We start from the raw sequence: 18,972 nt of genomic DNA, 5'->3' as shown, positions 1-18,972 counted from the left end.
TGGGGGCAAATGTCATTAAGATTCTGCACTTTGTCAATTAATGGCAGCCTCTGGGGAAAAGAGGGTTCTAGGCCTTTCAACTGAACTGGAGACACCTAGCATAGAGCCAGGGCTCTTGAGAAAACACAAGCTTTCGGGGGTGGGGAGAATCTAGCAAAAATCCCTAACAAGAAAACCCGTTGGTCTCTGCAGGGCTCCATGGAGGGTAGAGGAAATTTGCCACAAGGATTTCACCACAAACCTACTTAGAGTCTATAGAATTTCCATGAAAGCTTCCTAAAATTGAAGTGCCTTGGGTTTGTGCGCCCTCTAGTGCTTCCTGAAGGCAAACTTAAACCCCTTCAGGAGGGAAGCATCTTGGACCCAAGTTTTGTACATACAGATTAATTTTTTTTATTCAGAAATTGTTTCTTGAGCACATATTACATGTCAGGCACCTACTAGGAATTTGGGGTGTCCAAATATAAACTCATAATAAATGTGACCTAATCTCGGAGGAAAACACTTTAAAGAGTCAGCCTTCCAAACGAAAAAGAGCCTTAGATCTCCTCCTCTCCCTCAAAGAATTTGATATTGAAGTTACCAGATAGAGACTATAAAATATTTACTCAAATATTAAGGAAATAAAAATGAAATAATACAGTCAAGGAGCAAGGGACATTCCAAACTGTGCGTATCAAAAAAATAAATAAATAAATAACGAAAGAGAACTTCTAAAACTGAAAATAGCTGTACTCCATAATAATTAAATAAAAATCCACTGATAAGATGTAGCATTTAGGGCCTTGAGGCACCTGATCACATAGCCACTATGTATGGCAGTAACTTCCAGAATTAGTAGAAGAACTTCAAGTTTACAATTGTAGGGCAAGCTTTCAATATATTACTCTCAGAAATTCATATAGTAACCAAGGAAAATGTTTATGGTTATAGAAGATTGAACAACACCATGAACTAACTTCATTAATCCATGATTCCTTCACTTAACACATAGAGAGTATCTGAAATTTTCAAAGTACACACTTAATTTCAAATTTTTCAACACTGGCTTCAGAAAAAGTAACAATACATACCAAAAAATCGGTTTCATATATACTGCACTCTTTTATCATAATCTAACTAAAAGGCAATAGAAAGGATTTTTTTAAAGATAGTAAAAATAAAACAATCTTCTCATATGCTCGGAAACTAAAAGCACACTTCTAAATACATAGATTATAATGGACATCATTAAAGAAAGTATGCATTAGAAATACCAATGAATAGACTTAACCAAGGAGGCGAAAGACCTATAGTCTGAAAACTATAAATCACTGATGAAGGAAATCGAAGATGACACACACAAATGAAAATACATTCCATGCTCATGGATTGGAGGAATTAATGTTGTTAAATTGTCCATACTACTCAAAGCAATCTACAGAGTCACTGCAATTCTTGACAAAGTACTAACAGTAATTTTCACAGAACTAGGATAAATAATCTTAAAATTTGTATAGACCCACAAAGGACCTCAAATAGCCAAAGCAATCTTGAGAAAGAAGAACAAAGCTGGAAGTGTCAAAATCTCAGATTTCAAGAAATTCTACAGAGCTATAATAATCAAAACAGTATGGTCTTGGCACAAAAATAGATCAATGGAACTGGTTAAAGAGCTCAGAAATAAACCAAACTTTTATGATATTGATAAGGAAAAATCTGTGTCCTAAGATGGTGAATGGAGCCAGCGAGAGAGTCCCAGTCCTTGCCTCAGGGCTCTTCTGGGTTCTTCTCCCGGGTCTGCTTCAGCACACCAATCCACCAATCTGGGCCCTTCTCCCTGCCCAGCTTCACGCAAGTGCCGAAAGTGCCAAATATGAGGAAGTTGAAGTGTATAAATTGCCCCCTTTGTGCTCGGGGCTCAGACCTTTGGAGACCACTCTCCTGTGAGCCTGCCGCCTTTAAATAAAACCTCCTATCCTCCAAGATCTCCGGGTCCCGCTTGGTTCTTCCGTCAGGTGATCCAGTCCAGGTTCCGTAACAATATAATTAATCTAAGAAAAAGAGGCAAGATGGGGAAATGACTCTTTTTTTCAATAAATGTTGCTGGGAAAACTGGAGAGCTACATACAAAAGAATGAAAGTGGGCTACTTTCTTATACCATATACCAAAATAAACTAAAAATGGATTATAGACCTAAATGTGAGACCTGAAACCTTAAAACTCTTAGAAGAAAACATAGGCAGTAATCTCTTTGACAATCTCTGTTTGCCTTAACAACATTTTTCTTTTTTTTTTTTTAAAGATTTTATTTATTTGAGGAGAGAATGAGAGCATGAGAGGGGCAGGGTCAGAGGGAGAAGCAGACTCCCTGCTGAGCAGGGAGCCCGAATGCGGGACTCGATCCCGGGACTCCAGGATCATGACCTGAGCCGAAGGCAGTTGCTTAACCAACTGAGCCACCCAGGCGCCCCCTTAACAACATTTTTCTAGCCATGTCTCCTCAGGCCAGGAAAACAAAAGCAAAAATAAACTATTGGGACTACACCTAAATAAAAGGCTTTTGCACAGAGAAGGTAACCAACAACAGAATGAAAAGGCAGCCTGCTGAATGGGAGAAGATACTTGCAAATGGAACGTCTGATAAAGTGTTAATATCCAAAATATATAAAGAACTTACACAACTCAACACAAATAATAAAAATAAGATTGAAAAATGGGCAGGTGACTTGTATAGGCATTTTCCAATGAAGACATACAAATGGCCAACAGACACATGAAAAGATGCTCAAATCACTAATTATCAGGGAAATGCAAATCAAAACCAGAATGAGATATTGCCTTACACCTGTCAGAATGCCTAAAACAAAAAAGGGAAATAACTAGTGTTGAAGATGTGGAGAAAAATGAACCCTCATGCTCTGTTGGTGGGAATGTAAATTAGCAAAGCCACTGTGAAAAACAGCATGGAGTTTCCTCAAAAACTTAAAAATAGAAATACCATATGGTATAGTAATTACACTACTATTTACCCAAGAAAACAAAAACACTGATTAGGAATGATATATAGAGGGGCGCCTGGGTGGCTCAGTTGTTAAGCGTCTGCCTTCAGCTCAGGTCATGATCCCAGAGTCCTGGGATCGAGCCCCGCATCGGGCTCCCTGCTCCGCGGGAAGTCTGCTTCTCCCTCTCCCACTCCCCCTTCTTGTGTTCCCTCTCTCGCTGTGTCTCTCTCTGTCAAAAAATAAATGAAATCTTAAAAAAAAAAAAAAGGAAAGATATATACACCCTTATATTTATTTTAGCATTATTTACAATAGCCAAGATATGGAAGCAACCTGTGTCCATCAATAGATGAATGGATAAAAAAGATGTGGAGTGTGTATATATATGTGTGGAGTGTGTCCATATATAGAATGTAATGTTAGCCATAACAAAGAATGAGATCTTGCCATTTGTGACAACATGATGGATGGATGGACCTAGAGGGTATTATGCTAAGTGAAATAAGCCAGACAGAGAAAGACAAATACCATATGATTTCACTCATATGCGAATTAAACATAACAAATGAACAAACAATGAAAAAAAAAGCAGAAACAGACCTATAAATACAGAGAACAAACTGATGGTTGCCAGAGGGGAGAAAAGTCGGGGGATGGGCAAAATGGGTAAAGGGGAGGGGGAGAAACAGGCTTCCAGTTGTGGAATCGATAAATTCGGTTGAAAGGTACAGCATAGGGAATATAGCCAATGGTATTGTAATGTAATAGCTTGCATGCTGACAGATAGTAAACATAGCACAACGTATAGGCAATGTATAGACTTGTCAAATCGCTATGTTGTTAAAAAAATAACTAAAAATGAAACAATCTTCTCAAATGCTTGGAAACTAAAAGCACACTTCTAAACACATGGATTAGAATGGATATCATAAGGGAAGCTATGTAATGTTTTGAGATAAATATGAATGAGAATAATACATATAAAAATTGTAGAATATATTTGTAGTGGTACCAAAAGGGAAATATATAATATCAAATGCATATGTTAAGGAACAAGAAACACTGAAGATATGTAAACTAGATATTCAACTAAAAAAGCTAGAATAAAAATGGGAGTAGATTGAGAATTGGACTTAGAATCCTTAGAATCTGTTGTACTGTTGTGAATGATGTCTGGCTTTTCTATTTCAATTCCAGATAGGTCATTGCTCATTTATAGAAAGGTCATGAATTGTTATGTGGTGCTCATATACCCACCAACACTTTTGAGCTCTTATTAGAACTATTTATAAATTCCCATGGATTGTTACATTGACATATTTTCAATATGTCAATTTTAAAATTTAAAAAGAAAGAATAACAGAAAAACTGGGATGATCCATAAACCAAAACCTTTGGTTTGAAAAACTTAATAACAGACAAGCCTCTACCAAAACTAATTAGGGAAAAAAATAGTGTGTGTACATGTGAGGGGGGTCTGGGGATAGAGGGATAGTTATGGGGATAAAGAAGGGAATGTCACTACCAAAAGGGAGATATTAAGAACCACAAGAATGCTATGAATAAGTTTTACAAATGAAAAAAAAAAAAAAGATACTTAATAGAAAAGGATAATTTTCAAGAAAAAATATTAAGTAATGAACAAGGTGAATAAGCAAATTATGATTATAAGGAAATAGGATGGGCAGTTTAAAAAAAAATCTCTTCTATGCCCCTCAACCCAAATGAAGCCAAGCACAGTTGGGCCACAGGTTTAAGTGAAATTGAAGGAATCAATAATCCCAATTTTACAAAAGCTGTTTCAGTAGGAAACAGATCTCTTCCCTTTTTTCTTTTGAAAATCTATAACCTATTATCAGAACTGAGCAGGAACAACACAAAAAAAGACAGAAAATTATAGTTTTGTCTTACTTAAGAACATTTATTTTAAGAAAAGCTCTATTTAAAAAGCAAGCAAATGGAAACCAAGAAGCCATATTATTTAACAAATAATAGTATATTGTGCAGAGTTTATCCCAAGAATGGAAGAAAAGTTTAACATAATAAATCTGCCAGTGTAGGAAATTAATAGTGTAAAACTGTGGTCATCTCTATAGATACTGAGAAATTATTTGCTAGAATATAACACTTTCATCATAAACATTTTCAACAAAAGAAGAAGAGGGAGTAGCTGCTTATTTTATAAGAAGTAGCTATAGTGAGCATAACATATAATGGCACAATTTTAGGATTCCTGAAAAGTAAAAAAAAAAAAAAAAAGAAAAAAAGACAAAACTTCTGTGGTACTATTCCCATTCCACATGGCACCAAGGCCTGGACAGCACCAGGAGACAAGAAGTATAAATAAGGATAGATAAAAATTCAATAAGGGAAAACTGTTATCTTTATTTTTTGAAAATAATGTCATTTAAGAAATCCACAAGATTCTATAAACAATTTGATCTAATAGAGCACAACAGGATTGGTGGATATATGATCACCACATAAAATCCATGGCCTTTGTATACATTAGCAATACCCTCGCTGGAACTGAAGTAGGAAAACCAAACATCACTCACAACAGTACTTCAGCGTCTAAGGATTCTACGTCCAAGAAAAATAATTCCAAATCTATATGAATAAACTATGTCACTGAAGGATACAAAGCAAGATTGATTTCAGTTAAGAGACAGACATACACTGCACTGTTTATGTTTTGTGATGACTCAATATGCTAAAATGTTCATAAATTCCCAAATAAACTAAAGTTTTAACGTGATGCCACAGAAGTCCACTGAATTTTTGGTAACATTGTGAAATACACATTCATGAGCAAAAATAGTGAAGACGATTCTGAGAAAGGGAAGAAAGAAAAAGGAGAGAGAAAGAAAGAAAAGAAGAAAAAAAGAGTAAAGAAAGGTGGGTTTTGATTTAGGACAGGCACTTTTCGAGGGGCTAGGGTCATCGTGGGGATATAGCCTTGATCTGCTAAAACTATTTTAATGTTTGTTCAAGGGTTTTTAAGTCGAGAAGAGGGCTCAGAGTAACCTGGCTGGAGTTTGGTCCAGACTTTACCTGCTGTCATTTGAAGGAATTGCGAACGGTTACCAAGAGCTGTCTTTAGCGGAGTGGGTTAGGGCAGGGCCCTGGACCTAACCGGCCTGGGTCAGAACCAGAATCCCCTCTGCCACTTCCTAACTGTATGGCCCTGGGTAAGGACAACTTCAAGACGGAGATGACTCCGTGCAGATGCGGGTAACTGGGCTAACAGTTCACAGCTGTGTTACGGGGATTACACGACTAACATCTGGAAGGAACTTAAAACGTATCTGGGTGTTTGCAAAACAACAAGAAGCATGTTTTTAAGGTAAACGAAAGTAACTGGGAAGGACTGTGTGCTACCTGCTCCCAGGCTTCACTGTTTTTTGTGGACCCTAGGGACTAAAATAATAACAACTAATAACACTATTAGAATCACATAAAGGTTAATTTATTAACATTATATACTAGAGCGTTTCGGCCAACCTCACAGTTGGTATTGATCTTCTGATTCAGAAGGAACTGAAGTTTGGATGAGCCTCAGAAAGCACCCGGGCCCGGGGCCTGCGCCCACTGCGCCCAACGGGAGTGCGCAGAAATCGGAAAACAGTCACCGAGGACGAAGTAATTATCCACACACACGGCACACACGAAGCGGCCTAGAAACCTGAGGACCGTGAGCAGGGCGCGTGCGAGCCGGCGGCCCCGCGGCGGCGCTGGGAGGGTCCCTCGGCCACTGCACAGGACGGACAGGAGGGACACAGGGACACCGCCGCCCTGCGGCTCCGGCGGCACGGCGCTCGGCTCTGCGTTCCTCCCCGCCGACCGCCCAGAGCCTGGCGGCGAAGGGCCAGCCGCAGCTCCGCGACGCCGGGTGACCAGCGTCTGCGCACCAGCAGGGGGCGCCGCGGGAACCCGCCCCGGCGAAGGCGGCGGGAACGAGCGAGAAGACGCGCGACCCCGCGGGGGAGCCGGAAGAACGTAACGTGACGGGAGGCGTAATGGGCGGGACGCGTGCGCGGAAACGGCCCAATGAGGGGGCGGCGTGGAGGGCGTGGCCAGGAGACTGGGGTGAGGGGGCGGGGCTTGCCGGGCCGCCGGGTCCCTTCCACGCCTGCGTGGACGCGGAGGGTGGATGACGACCGCTGCCAATTTTTAGGACTTTGCAGTTCCGGTTGAAACCGGAGTGTAATTGTGTTGCTGTTCGGTACTAGTATTTCGAAGAAATCCCCTCTTCCGATCGGAAGCGCAGTTCTCTGGCGTGAGTCCCCGGACCCGCAGCATCGGCAGCACCTGGATAGTGTAGGAATGCAAATAATCCGATCCTGCTAGAGGTCCAGGGCATCAGAATCTGTGAGGTGGGGCCCAGCAATCCGTGCTTTAAAAAACGCTTCAGGTGATTTGGGTGCACGCTGAAGTTTGGGACTGCTTTGAAGTATTGTGTTTCCCTTAGTTCGGGTGCTGGAGGTGACTCTTCAAGGGTGAGCTGAGCTAAACCGAGCTGTTTACCTTCAGGATCGTTACCAAAGCCAAAACAGGGCTTAGCCCTTACCCACTCAGACTTCGATGCCAGAGTATAAGGTGAAAAATAAATATGTCTAGAAAGGCGAGATCTGGGAGAGGGATTTGAATCAACAATGACTGCAGAATTCCATTTCTCCAGGTCTGATGAATCATAACGTCTCATCTACAGACGTTTTGCCCTCACTTAGACGTCTCCATCAAAGGTACTGCATGGTAAATAATGAATTCCCAGTCACTGGGCCTGTGAGGAAGTAAATGCTATTTTTATAATTAGAGCAAAAATACAGTGAAAATGCTAAAACACTTTATTTAGGCTCTTTCACTTAGGTAAGGCTCTCCTGATGAATCAGTGTACAGCAAACAAGAATGGGTTGGATTTGGGCAGAATATTCACATTAATCATTCTCAGGCAGATTACTTTTCATACTTCATAACTTCTATGAGCCGATTCATTTGTTGTTTGCATTCATTTCTCATCTGCACTCATATTTTTCCCCTAACTGAAGAAATAAAAAGAGTTTGTTAGGCGCCATTTTGCCTTCAGCATTAATTTTTGGTGTACAAAACAGATGTTTGTTTTTACATATGCTTGTATAAGTCTCTTCTAATACTACCTACACTTTAGTCATCTTTAACATGATCAGATAAGGAATCAAATCATGCTTAGCCAAGAGATATTCCTGAACAAGGTGATCTTTGTTCTGAAAGCTCCAGCTATCCTTCTTGGGGATTCAACTACTCAGCATTCAAGTAGTTCAAAGGCTCATTTTTTCTTCTTTTAGTTTTTGACCTGAAAGAGAATTAGCTACTCTGATTTTCATTTTAATTCAATGACTAAGGAAAATGTAATACTCGGTAACAATTATTAAGTGCTTAGAAAATATCCATGACTGATTTGAGAGCTTTGCATGAATTATCTCAATCCTTAAAATAATTCTAAGGTGTAGTATACTGTTCTTATTTTTGTTATACAAATGGGGAAAGTGAGACTCAGAAATGGGGTCACTCATTCTACAAATTGAGCCATTGCAACAACTCAGCTCTGGCCCCTATCCCTGTTGTTATAGATATACATATACTTTAATTAGTTATGATTGCGGCAAATCCTCACTGAGAGCCCATTGTGTGCCTGCAACAGCCTTAGGCTTTCGGGAGTCAGCAGCAAAAAAGACTAACCCTGCCAGTGGCGCTTGCTGTCTGGAGAATGGGAAGAGGAAAGAAACAATATACAAATTCATGTCACTTTTGCTAAGTGTAATGAAGAATGAACAGAATAAGTTAAGAATGGGATAGAAGGGCGCCATTGGACTTTTGCTGATCAGAGAGTATCTCCCAGATGTGGTAACTCTGTAATCCATCCACTCACCCCAAAACCCAAGAAATGCGGGGAGTATTTCAGTGTGTAACAGGTGGTATACCCAGCTGAAGCATCCAAAACATGACAAGGTCTATCCGCTCAATTCCCTCTTTTCCCTTTCTGCTTTCTTTGACTAGCGTGCTCTGTGGCTTCTCTGTGGTCTTCAGGCTCCGTCTGTCCTTTTGTAGTAGCCATTTGCTTCTTCCATTCTTTTTCTGAGTCCCTCTCGATTTCTCTCACCTTTATTCTTTCCCCTATGCTCCTCTGTCTTTCCTAAAAAATAGCCATAACTTGGTTGTGATACTTGTATTGTTTTGTACTTATGAGATACAGCTTAACCTTCATGGTTAAACTTTTAGACCAAATTCTAAAACTTCAGTCCTTCACTTTTCCACAATTCCTGTTCCCTGTCCATGGTAGCAGATGTCATGGTTATGAAAGGAAAAGTCACTCAAATGCTGCTGTTCAAGTAAAGCAAAGGGAGCCTTTCTTCCTGTGTAGCGCTGCAAACGCACGCCACCAGAATGAAGCTCAAGAACCCGGAACTTCCCCCAACGTGATCTCCACCTCTCCTCAGGCTCCTTTCCTGCAGCCAAGGTTTGGAAGGCAGTTGGGAGTATAAGTCAAGGAGGAGACTGCTGAAGTCGTTCATCTAAACAAAGTACAAAAAATAGCCTTCCATAAGAAAACTCTGTATAACTTTTGGGTCCGCAGTCAATCGAAATAGTCGAAACTATGTGACAGAACCATCAAATGCAAATAGTTGGAGAATTCAAGTTATGGTCAATGACAGATATCTAATTCAAAACTGTAAAAAGTATCATTTTTCTTCGGACTATGTGTGTAGTAAAGCACTAACGTTATCCAAAGGGAGGTGTGGCCTTTGCCCTTTGCTGGGGGGTGATGTCTAGGCCCTTGGAATGTCCTGCAGGATAAGAGTATCTTTGTTTACCAAGAGGCCTTGGGCTGCACAGAATAGTGTAATAATATCATTTATCTTCGAGGCTTTGGGCCATGTGGCGTCTGGACGACCTCCAGGGGGACTGTGGACTAAAAGATCAGCCACGTGGACGGTCATCCATGTTTACGTGATAAAGCCCTGTGGTTGGCAATGTGTATTGTGTTGTTACAATATTGTGCTGCAGGAGGTATTAATACTCCCCACATCCACAAAGGGAAAGGACTACTAGAAGCTCTGAGTTGGAAACCTCTGAGACTCTGCTCATGTGCCTCTTACCTTGGCTTATTTTTAATCTATCTTTTTTATATAGTAAACCGCAACCTTGGGTATAATGAGTTTTAGTGAATTCTGTGAGTCATCTAAAGAATTACCAAATCTGAGGATGGATTTGGAGACCCATCAACTTTGCAGTTGATGTCAGACATGAGGGCAGTCTAATGGGACTGTTCCTTAACTTTGCACCATGTCACAATGGTATTAGTATTACTGTATTCTGTTTATTACTCACATATTTGGATGAATATTTTGCCTAACTTAATTAATTTTGTAGTTCCCATATGAGCCCAAGTCTATTCATCTGCCAGCAGATTTCCAAAGAGTGATAAACATTTTTTTAGGTCTTAGTGAATGATTATTTAAAAAAAAAAAAAAAGGCAATTAGCTTGACTTTCCTTTATGGTCTACAAACCTAAGGGCTCCAGAAGGTCAAGAACAACCTCATCTCTCTTTGTATCTCTAATGCCCATGCCTGTGTCTGGCCCAAAAATATTCAATGACTACCTCTTGAATGATTGATTTATAAGAAATATTCTGAACTATTGCCATGGTACAATTGAGCAAGGAATTTTGACACACGTCAAGGATCTCCTTATAAGCCATCATGACTAAATTATGCTCTTTAATTTCTTCTTTTATGCCCTTTTGCTACCACTTAATCTGTTACCTTTCACTTTACACATGTAGCTTATTTTTAAGTCTGACTCAATCATCAATTCAAATCCTACCTTTGAAATCTATTAATTTAGCTTTAACTTCTTGTCCAATTGCAAATTTTATTAATTTGTGTTTTTCCATACTCTTAATTTCTTATATTTTCATAAGCCAAAGTATTTTCTGGGGTTTTTCCTTTTTATTGTATTTTTTTCACTTTTAGTTTTTTTTTTCATACCTATCCATTTTGTTGGACATTCGTACAACCATCATGAACCAGAGATTCACTGTACAGGTGGCTGGTTAGGAGTTCTCAGATGGATTGATTCGATTCATTCAGTATTTTCTATAAGCACCTGCAATGTGCTGGTTTTATGTAACTGCACAGACCACTGTTTGGTTCCTTACAATCTCAGGGAAAAGTCCATCAGGACATCATGTGGGAGTTTTATTGGTTTTTGTCTCTGTGGATAGTGGTCAATTGCAGTCTAATTTCCTGGAATTCTGAACAAGCTACCACGTATAAAAGTATTAGGTCCAGGGGATTATACAGCTGAGTTCTGTCTACCCTTTAAAGCACAAATACTTTTTACAATCAAGTATTTAAAGCATAAAAAAATGATATGGTGATTTTGCAATATGTTCACAAATGTACTATCCTTACCTTGAAGGATGGAGCCTTGTTACCTTCTGAATATATGCCACATTTAAGTGACTTGCTTCTAATTAATAGAAAGTGGCAGAAGTGACAGCGTGTGACATTTGAAAGTAGGTCTCAGAGACTTTGTGGCTAATCCCTCCCCCACTCTCTCTATGATTTGTCTTTGTGGAAGAGAATCAATTAGCCCTCCTGAGAGGTCTATGTGGCAAGGCATGGAGGTCCTACTAAGGTCCTCCTGCCAAGAGCCAACAGGAACGTGGGTAGCATGGGAGTGAGCCAACTTTGGAAGGGAACCCTCCAGTCACAATCAAGCCTTCAGGTGACTGCAGCCCATGTTTACATCTTGACCTCAACCTGAGAGACCGTGGCCAGAACCTCCCAGCAAGTCACTTCTGGATTCCTGACAACCCAGAAACAAAATGAGATAACAAATATTCGTTGATTTAAGCTGCTGAGTTTTTAGGTAGTTTGTTACATAGCAGTAGATAATAGAGGAGAGGCCATAATAAAGTTTTTTGAAGTTACCATAATCTTAATGACACCATCTATATGGATGAACCCAAAAGGAAAAATCACAGAATGATTTTATGTATGAATAGAGGAGGAAAAATCCCTCTGACATATTAAAATGTGTGCAGCCAGTATTTAGGATAATAATACAACATGACCAAATAAGATTTGGCCTGGGAATGCAAGTATGGAGTAACATTAGGAAATCTACCTACACTTCATTGTAGCAGGATAAAGGAGGAAAAGCACATGATTCCATCAAATGCCAAAAATTCACGTATCATTCCTAATAAAAACTCTTAAAATATATTTAGAAGGAAACTAATATATTTAGAAGGAAACCCACGCAAACAGATTACACACTCACACACATCTGCACGCAGGCAAACAAGTTTTTCATGAGGCATAAACAACCAAAGCCACTTCAATGAGAAGGAAGAAAAAGACCATGATGCCTGCTAGCAGAGCTAACATGGCAAACAGTTTGTGATTTTAGCTAACACAATAACATGATGGAAGTAATTAACAGAAATAGATATTGGAAAGAATATCAAACTTTTTGATTTAATGGACTGAAAAAGCCAGTCAACAGTCCATTAACTATTGATTAAATTGACATAGTTTAGTAATCAGATAGATATAAAGTGCATGTAAATAATCAATTTCTCAGTTGTCCTCCCTCCCCCCAAGAATTTATAAGTGCTTCAGTCTGATGCCATCTGTCAGAACAGATTAGAAAGCAGAACCTTGTGAAAATCAGCCTTACATTTGTTGTGAGAATTTACGGGGATTAGTTCACAGTGTGACAGAGTGACCCCCCTTTTGTTGTATGAGTTTCACTCTGTTTTATTTATTTTTAATTACATGAGTACTCCATCAACTCTAAAAAATTCTCAGCCATGATCTTTGAAAGCTCACACCTGCACCATCTCTGGTTGTCTTTTTGGTACCATGATTAGATGTATGGCAGACAGACTTACTACTAATTCCAGATCTCTTAAATTCACTTTTACATTTCTCTCCCTGCATTTTGGATAAATTCTGCTTACAGAGTTCATGTAAATTCTTCATCTGGGGTCAATTAACTATTTGGCCTATCCAGCAAGCCTTTAATTTTAATTTTCTTATAATTAATTGTATATATATAGATTCATTTCTAGAATTTGTATTTGGTTCTCTTAAATCTTTTTGGAAAATTCTTTGTATTCTTAGTCCCTCAGCATATTTCAAATAGTCCTTTTTTTTCTTTTTAAATATATTAAAGTTAGCAATCTGAAATCTATATCCGTTAATTTTCTTTGTACTCTTTTTGTTTCCATCGTGTGCTTCTCTTATTCTTGGTCATAGCGTCTTGTTGAATTGTGTGTTGATTTTGGTCGCGAAGCTGCTTATTTGTTTTCTTTGATATCTTATTTGTGGGGATTTGTTGAGACCTAAAAATGAAGCTTATTCCTCCACAGAGGATGTGTCTTTGCATTTACCAGGTGCTCAGAGGCACCAGCTTGCGATATCCCTAAATTAATTCTCAGCCTGGGTGTATTCTGAATCCCTGTGATATTAATGGCAGAAACAAGTGAGTTGTAGCCCAAATTCTCCGTGGCAGAATCTACCTCGCTCAGCCCTGAGGCTCAGGGCACTCTTGTTGCAATCCTCTATGGTGAGTGTGGGTAGGGGTGGGTGCGCATGTGTGTTCGTTTCTAGTTCATCCTTCTGCTGTGAGGATGTCACAGGTCAGGTTGTCAGCTACACCAGGAAAGTTTCTCATGTGCAGCAGAAGCCACGTCCTGCCAGGAAGGGCTTCCCTTCCCTTTCTCCCTCCTCTCAGTCCTTGCCTCCTGGGGACATGGGGAAAGAGTCCTGGGTACTGAGAAGGGGGCCTCAGTCCTGGGGTAACTCTCGCCTAATCAGTCAGACACCTTACAGGATTGAGTAGTGGGCTTCTCTCTTGTGACCCAGAGGGCCTTGCAGCTAAATGCTGCCGGAAGAAGAGTGTAAATGGAAAAGAGCTTCCTAGGAGAGAAGGTATAATAGCTGACAGGATGAAGGCCTCTTTAAGACAGGACAGGCTCCCTTTCCTGTCCCTCTGTGCCTTTAGGACACAGCACATACAACACAGACTGCCCCCCACCGCGCTCCCCCCACCCGCGCCCCCTGGCCCCCCCAGCTGAAAAGGTAGCAATTGGAAAGGTAGCAAACCAGGAAAGCCTATGTAAGATTTCTGTGAAAGCTCATATTGTCTTTGGCTTTTTTCAGTATAACAAATCTATATCCTAAAAAGAAAAAGCAAAGCTCTGAGCAGAACAAAGTTTTCAGAGCCTGCTCTTTGTGCACCCGGTAAGAGGTCCTTATCAGGTCCTTGAACGTCACGATGAATTTGGAGCCCCGCACACGGAAACGAGAGCTCTAGCCTTGAAATGGCATTTTCATTTGAAACTGATGTTTAGTTTTGTGAAACTAAAGGATTAATGGTTGTATAGAACCTTTTTTGTTCATCGTGAGCGATCAATTTATGGTGGGTATTGTAATTGACCAGGAAAGTGCACATACTTGCTACGAAGCCCTAACTGGAAATTAAAGTCCTAGCTAATTTAAATTTAGGAGACATCCGAGAATAGCTCTCAGAATGAGAGGATTACAGCTCATTTACCGAAAGCATGCGTGGCTCTGAAAAGAGCCTTTGGGGTTGGGATCACAAGACGCTTACTTGGCAAGTTCACTTGGAGCTGGTGTACTTGGTGACGGCCTTGGTGCCCTCGGACACGGCGTGCTTGGCCAGCTCCCCGGGCAGCAGCAGGCGCACGGCCGTCTGGATCTCCCGCGACGTGATGGTCGAGCGCTTGTTGTAATGCGCCAGGCGGGACGCCTCGCCCGCGATGCGCTCGAAGATGTCGTTGACGAACGAGTTCATGATGCCCATGGCCTTGGACGAGATGCCCGTGTCGGGGTGCACCTGCTTCAGCACCTTGTACACGTACACCGAGTAGCTCTCCTTGCGGCTGCGCTTGCGCTTCTTGCCGTCCTTCTTCTGCGCCTTGGTCACCGCCTTCTTGGAGCCCTTCTTCGGGGCCGGGGCCGACTTCGTGGGTTCAGGCATCCTAGCGCTAAGTTAGAGCACTATAACTAAGACCTGGGGAAATAATCGGGAGTGCCAAAGCCCCGTTTATTTATAGATGCGGTATTCAAATGAGGTTAGCAAGATTTCGTTCCTGATTGGATTAATTTTAGTGTGTCGTCACAAATGCGAATGTAAAAGATACATGCAGACCTGGCTTTTCATTGGCTGCTTCGTTACTCTGCTTCGACCCAATCAGAAGGCCTAGAGTAGTCTGCCCAAACCTAGTATAAATAAGCCTCTAAAGGAATTGCGCTGGATATTTCTCCGAGAACCAATGAAACTTTTGTGAGGTTAGCTTTCGGGTTTTTTGGTGTAGACAGCTCCCTGCTGGTTAGTACGGCTTCCCGTGTTGACTCTCAGCCCTGCACCACGGGACACCTGGTGGTCCTGCTGAGGTCCTAGAAGGTAGAGTTCTTGGGCTGATAATGGAAGTCATTGGCATAAACATTCGCCTCACGAAAAGGAGCTCTGCAATGTGCTGGGCTGCTCGACATCTTTTTCCTAATATTTAGTCTTTACCTCATGAAAAAAAAAAAAGGTGCCTGCAAGAATTGTGCTCTCTAATTTGTTTACCCTTCTCGCACTGGGCGAACTCACTTCCATGAAGCGGAGAAAGAGCTAGGTGGGAAATAGCATTGGGCGCACTGGTGTCCGCATAGCGACATCAGCCACGTTCCCTGGACGTGGAAGCACCTACACTGTAAAGTTCCGTAAGGGTCGGGGGTATGCAACCGGCGTTGCTGTGAGAACCACCTCCCGGGGCTGGAGGTCCCGCCCCTCCGCGCTGAGCCCTCCCTCCCGCCACGCCCCCTACGAACACAGTGTGCAACAGCTCTTTTCCTGAGGTCTGGGGTGGCTCTGAAAAGAGCCTTTGGGTTGTGTTGAGCTTCTAAGCAGTTGGCCAAAGAAACTTATTTCTTCTTAGCTGCCGCCTTCTTTGGCTTGGCTGCCTTGGGCTTAGCGGTCTTTGGCTTGGCCGCCTTAGGTTTCACCGCTTTGGCCTTCGCAGGGCTCTTGGGCGCCTTCTTGGGCTTGGCTGCTTTCGCTTTTTTCGGGCTCTTAGCCTTTTTGGCTCCTGCAGCCGCCGCGGGCTTCTTCGCTTTCTTTGGGGTCTTCTTGGCGCTCTTCTTGGGGGTGCTCGCCCCCGCGGCCTTCTTGGGTTTCTTGGCCGCCCCGGTCGCCCTCTTGGGCTTGGCCGCGCCCGCCTTCTTGGCTTTGGGCTTGGCTTCCCCGGAGGCCGCCTTCTTGTTGAGCTTGAAGGAGCCCGAGGCGCCGGTGCCCTTGGTCTGCACCAGGGTGCCCTTGCTCACCAGGCTCTTGAGGCCCAGCTTGATGCGGCTGTTGTTCTTCTCCACGTCGTAGCCGGCGGCCGCGAGCGCCTTCTTGAGCGCGGCCAGGGACACGCCGCTGCGCTCCTTGGAGGCGGCCACGGCCTTGGTGATGAGCTCGGACACCGGGGGCCCGGACGCCTTGCGCTTGGCGGCACCTGCCGACTTGCGGGCCTTCTTTTTCACGGGCGTCTTCTCGGCAGGGGCCGGAGCTGCGGGCGCGGCGGGCGCAGTCTCGGACATGTCGAAGGCGGGCGCGGGGAGAGCAATTCGAGCCGGAAGCAGAGGCACTGGCCGGGACTCGGGCCGCGCCGCTGCGCCCTCCCGTTTATATAGGGCGGAGCTGCGCCGTGATTGGTGCGCTGTCCAGCCCGCCTCGCTGGCAGCCGCAGAGTGTCCTCTCGGATCCCGAGTTGTGTTTGTTACACCTCAAAAAATGCCAAAAATATCAAAATTCTCTACATTGAATCGCCCGGTTTTTCTCAGAAAATGATCCCTGAAGCCTCAGGCTTCACGCTGGTCTCAAATTATGAAGAAAGCACAAAGCTTTATGCCAAAAACTTGCAATATTTCCCGCCGTGCTCTTCAAATTTCAACTCAGAGAAACAAAACTTTCTATTTTCTTCGTAAATTATAAACCGATCTTTAACTGTGGAGTTTTCTGACCTCTCAAATAGGATTCTCCAAGTGGTTAGCTTCTTATATGTCCAAAAACCATGCCACTGGCACTAAGATTTTTATTACAAATCTGCGCTTAAGTGAGGGAAGTAACACAGGCTCCTCGGAGAGTCCTGCCTATTGAGCCGAGGGCATTTGAGTTCATCAAACTGGTTTAGTTTAATGCCAAACAAATTATTGCCCATTTGGGGTTAGATTTTGGACCCCTGGGACATCAATCTATGCAGTCATGGTTTTATTTCTGTCTGCTGCAACGGGGTTTTAAAATAATTCTTTAGGATAATTCTTTTCCTTTCTGCTCCCAAGGGTTGGGGGCGGGGCTGTTGCTTCTCTTTTCCCTGGACAACTGCTGCATGAGTTTAGATACCTTGAATTCAGGATATTTGGGACGGTAAGGGGATCCCAAAACATAGTCAGGGTATACAGATGGAAAAGGATTAATTTTCACATGACACAGAGATGAAGTCCATAAAATCACTGTAAGTGGAGGGGCACTTCGAAGAATTTGCCGTGTTGCTGAGTTCTTTTGGCATATTCTTCAGGATTAAACTAATAAAGGAGTTAGAATTGAAATTCAAGCGTCGATCATGAGGGGAAAGAAATGGGAAGTGTAAATTATAACATCTCTACTCCCATTATTAGACAAACCCAGACCCTGTTATTACTCAATAGTTGATGAATAGCTAGTCCAGACATCAATATGGATGGCTTCAGTCATGAAGATTATGGCCGTATGCTTCCCAGTGTTCCATAAAAAAGAAAACAAGTTACATGTAGGATTGAATTATAAGTTCAGATTTCCTTCTCAGAGGCAGATCTTTGAGGAATTATGCAAGTTAAGTCATTGCCCTCTGAAGACATCCTCTGCCAGGTCTCTGAAAGATGGATTTGTTTAGGTAGTTGCCCAATCAGCAAAGAGTACGTGTTGGCAATGGACATGCACTAAAGAATGGATATGTACTAAAGGAATTATTCCTGGAAAATGGTCTGGATGGAATTGTCTTTAAAAACTTGTAAGCCGTGTACTTGAGAAACAAAGTACAATTTTGGCCAGTGCTATTAAGTGATGTGACACTATTCTGTGGGGGTAGCTGGTTGTAACACAGCACTGGACATCACATTAATTTTTAGTTTTATTCATCTTCTCCACACACAACAGACCCTCCTACTGAAATCAAAGAGAATACTTATCTTTGATACAACAGTATTTAAATGTTTCAAATTAGTGTTATTTAAATTAATGCTGGTATAAAAGTGATGTAAATTATCAGTATTTTTAAAGCCTTAGTGTATAAACATTTCAGTGTAATTAGTGCATGCTAGTGAAAAATAAATATGCCCTTTGGTATATATAAAAATAAAAAGGGAGAGGATAAGGTTCCAAAACAGACCAGTTGATAGTTTCTAGGGAAACTGATTTATGGGCACTCAATCCCAGAACAGTGTATTATACTCATTTTCAATGACAATACCTCTTGTAAATGGCTGAAATTTTTGCAACCCATTGAAGTTTTCTCTTAAATGTCTGACTTGATTCTATGTATTCCTTACTATTTCTGACTTGGAGGGACTTAAACTCTCCAAATCCTGTGATCTTTCAACTCACGTTTGCTTGTGTCCTATGGTATGATGTGTTTTCCTATAAGTAAAATTAAGTCATGGATTCAAATAATCCACTGACGATCTCTCACTATTAAAGCAAATATTTATTTGACACTCTTCTTTTTAAAAAATTTTTTATTGTTATGTTAATCACCATACATTACATCATTAGTTTTTGATGTAGTGTTCCATGATTCATTGTTTGTGCATAACACCCAGTGCCTCATGCAGAACGTGCCCTCTTTAATACCCATCACCAGGCTAACCCATCCTCCCACCCCCCTCCCCTCTAGAACCCTCAGT

General features: G+C 41.8%; 3 protein-coding genes across 6 annotated transcripts in view; 1 reads left to right on the top strand and 2 right to left on the bottom strand.

Moving 5' to 3' along the window:
- The window catches only part of LOC118548431 (histone H4), a 76,838-nt gene that overhangs the window by 12,826 nt on the left and 45,040 nt on the right, over positions 1 to 18,972 (top strand). The gene's annotated exons all lie outside the window — the stretch shown is intronic.
- LOC118548419 (histone H2B type 1-M) lies at positions 905 to 15,882 on the bottom strand. Of its 4 annotated transcripts, none has more exons than XM_078055777.1 (2): positions 14,651 to 15,882; positions 905 to 2,033 (listed from the first exon to the last, which is right to left on the bottom strand). In XM_078055777.1, the coding sequence occupies exon 1, from the start codon at positions 15,038 to 15,040 to the stop codon at positions 14,660 to 14,662; it is 381 nt and encodes a 126-aa protein (XP_077911903.1). In that variant the 5' UTR covers positions 15,041 to 15,882; the 3' UTR covers positions 905 to 2,033; positions 14,651 to 14,659. The 4 variants fall into 4 exon arrangements, with proteins under 4 accessions (XP_077911903.1, XP_035968240.1, XP_035968241.1 ...); XM_036112347.2 differs by lacking the exon at positions 905 to 2,033 and adding an exon at positions 6,433 to 7,768 and having other exon boundaries at positions 14,651 to 15,881; XM_036112348.2 differs by lacking the exon at positions 905 to 2,033 and adding an exon at positions 7,815 to 8,027.
- On the bottom strand, positions 15,938 to 16,704 carry H1-4 (H1.4 linker histone, cluster member). The gene has a single exon (XM_036112315.2). The coding sequence runs from the start codon at positions 16,630 to 16,632 to the stop codon at positions 15,973 to 15,975; it is 660 nt and encodes a 219-aa protein (XP_035968208.2). The 5' UTR covers positions 16,633 to 16,704; the 3' UTR covers positions 15,938 to 15,972.

This window comes from Halichoerus grypus, chromosome 9 (genome assembly GCF_964656455.1).
Source record: "Halichoerus grypus chromosome 9, mHalGry1.hap1.1, whole genome shotgun sequence".
Lineage (NCBI taxonomy): Eukaryota > Metazoa > Chordata > Mammalia > Carnivora > Phocidae > Halichoerus > Halichoerus grypus.
This window is presented reverse-complemented; position numbering and strand designations above follow the sequence as displayed.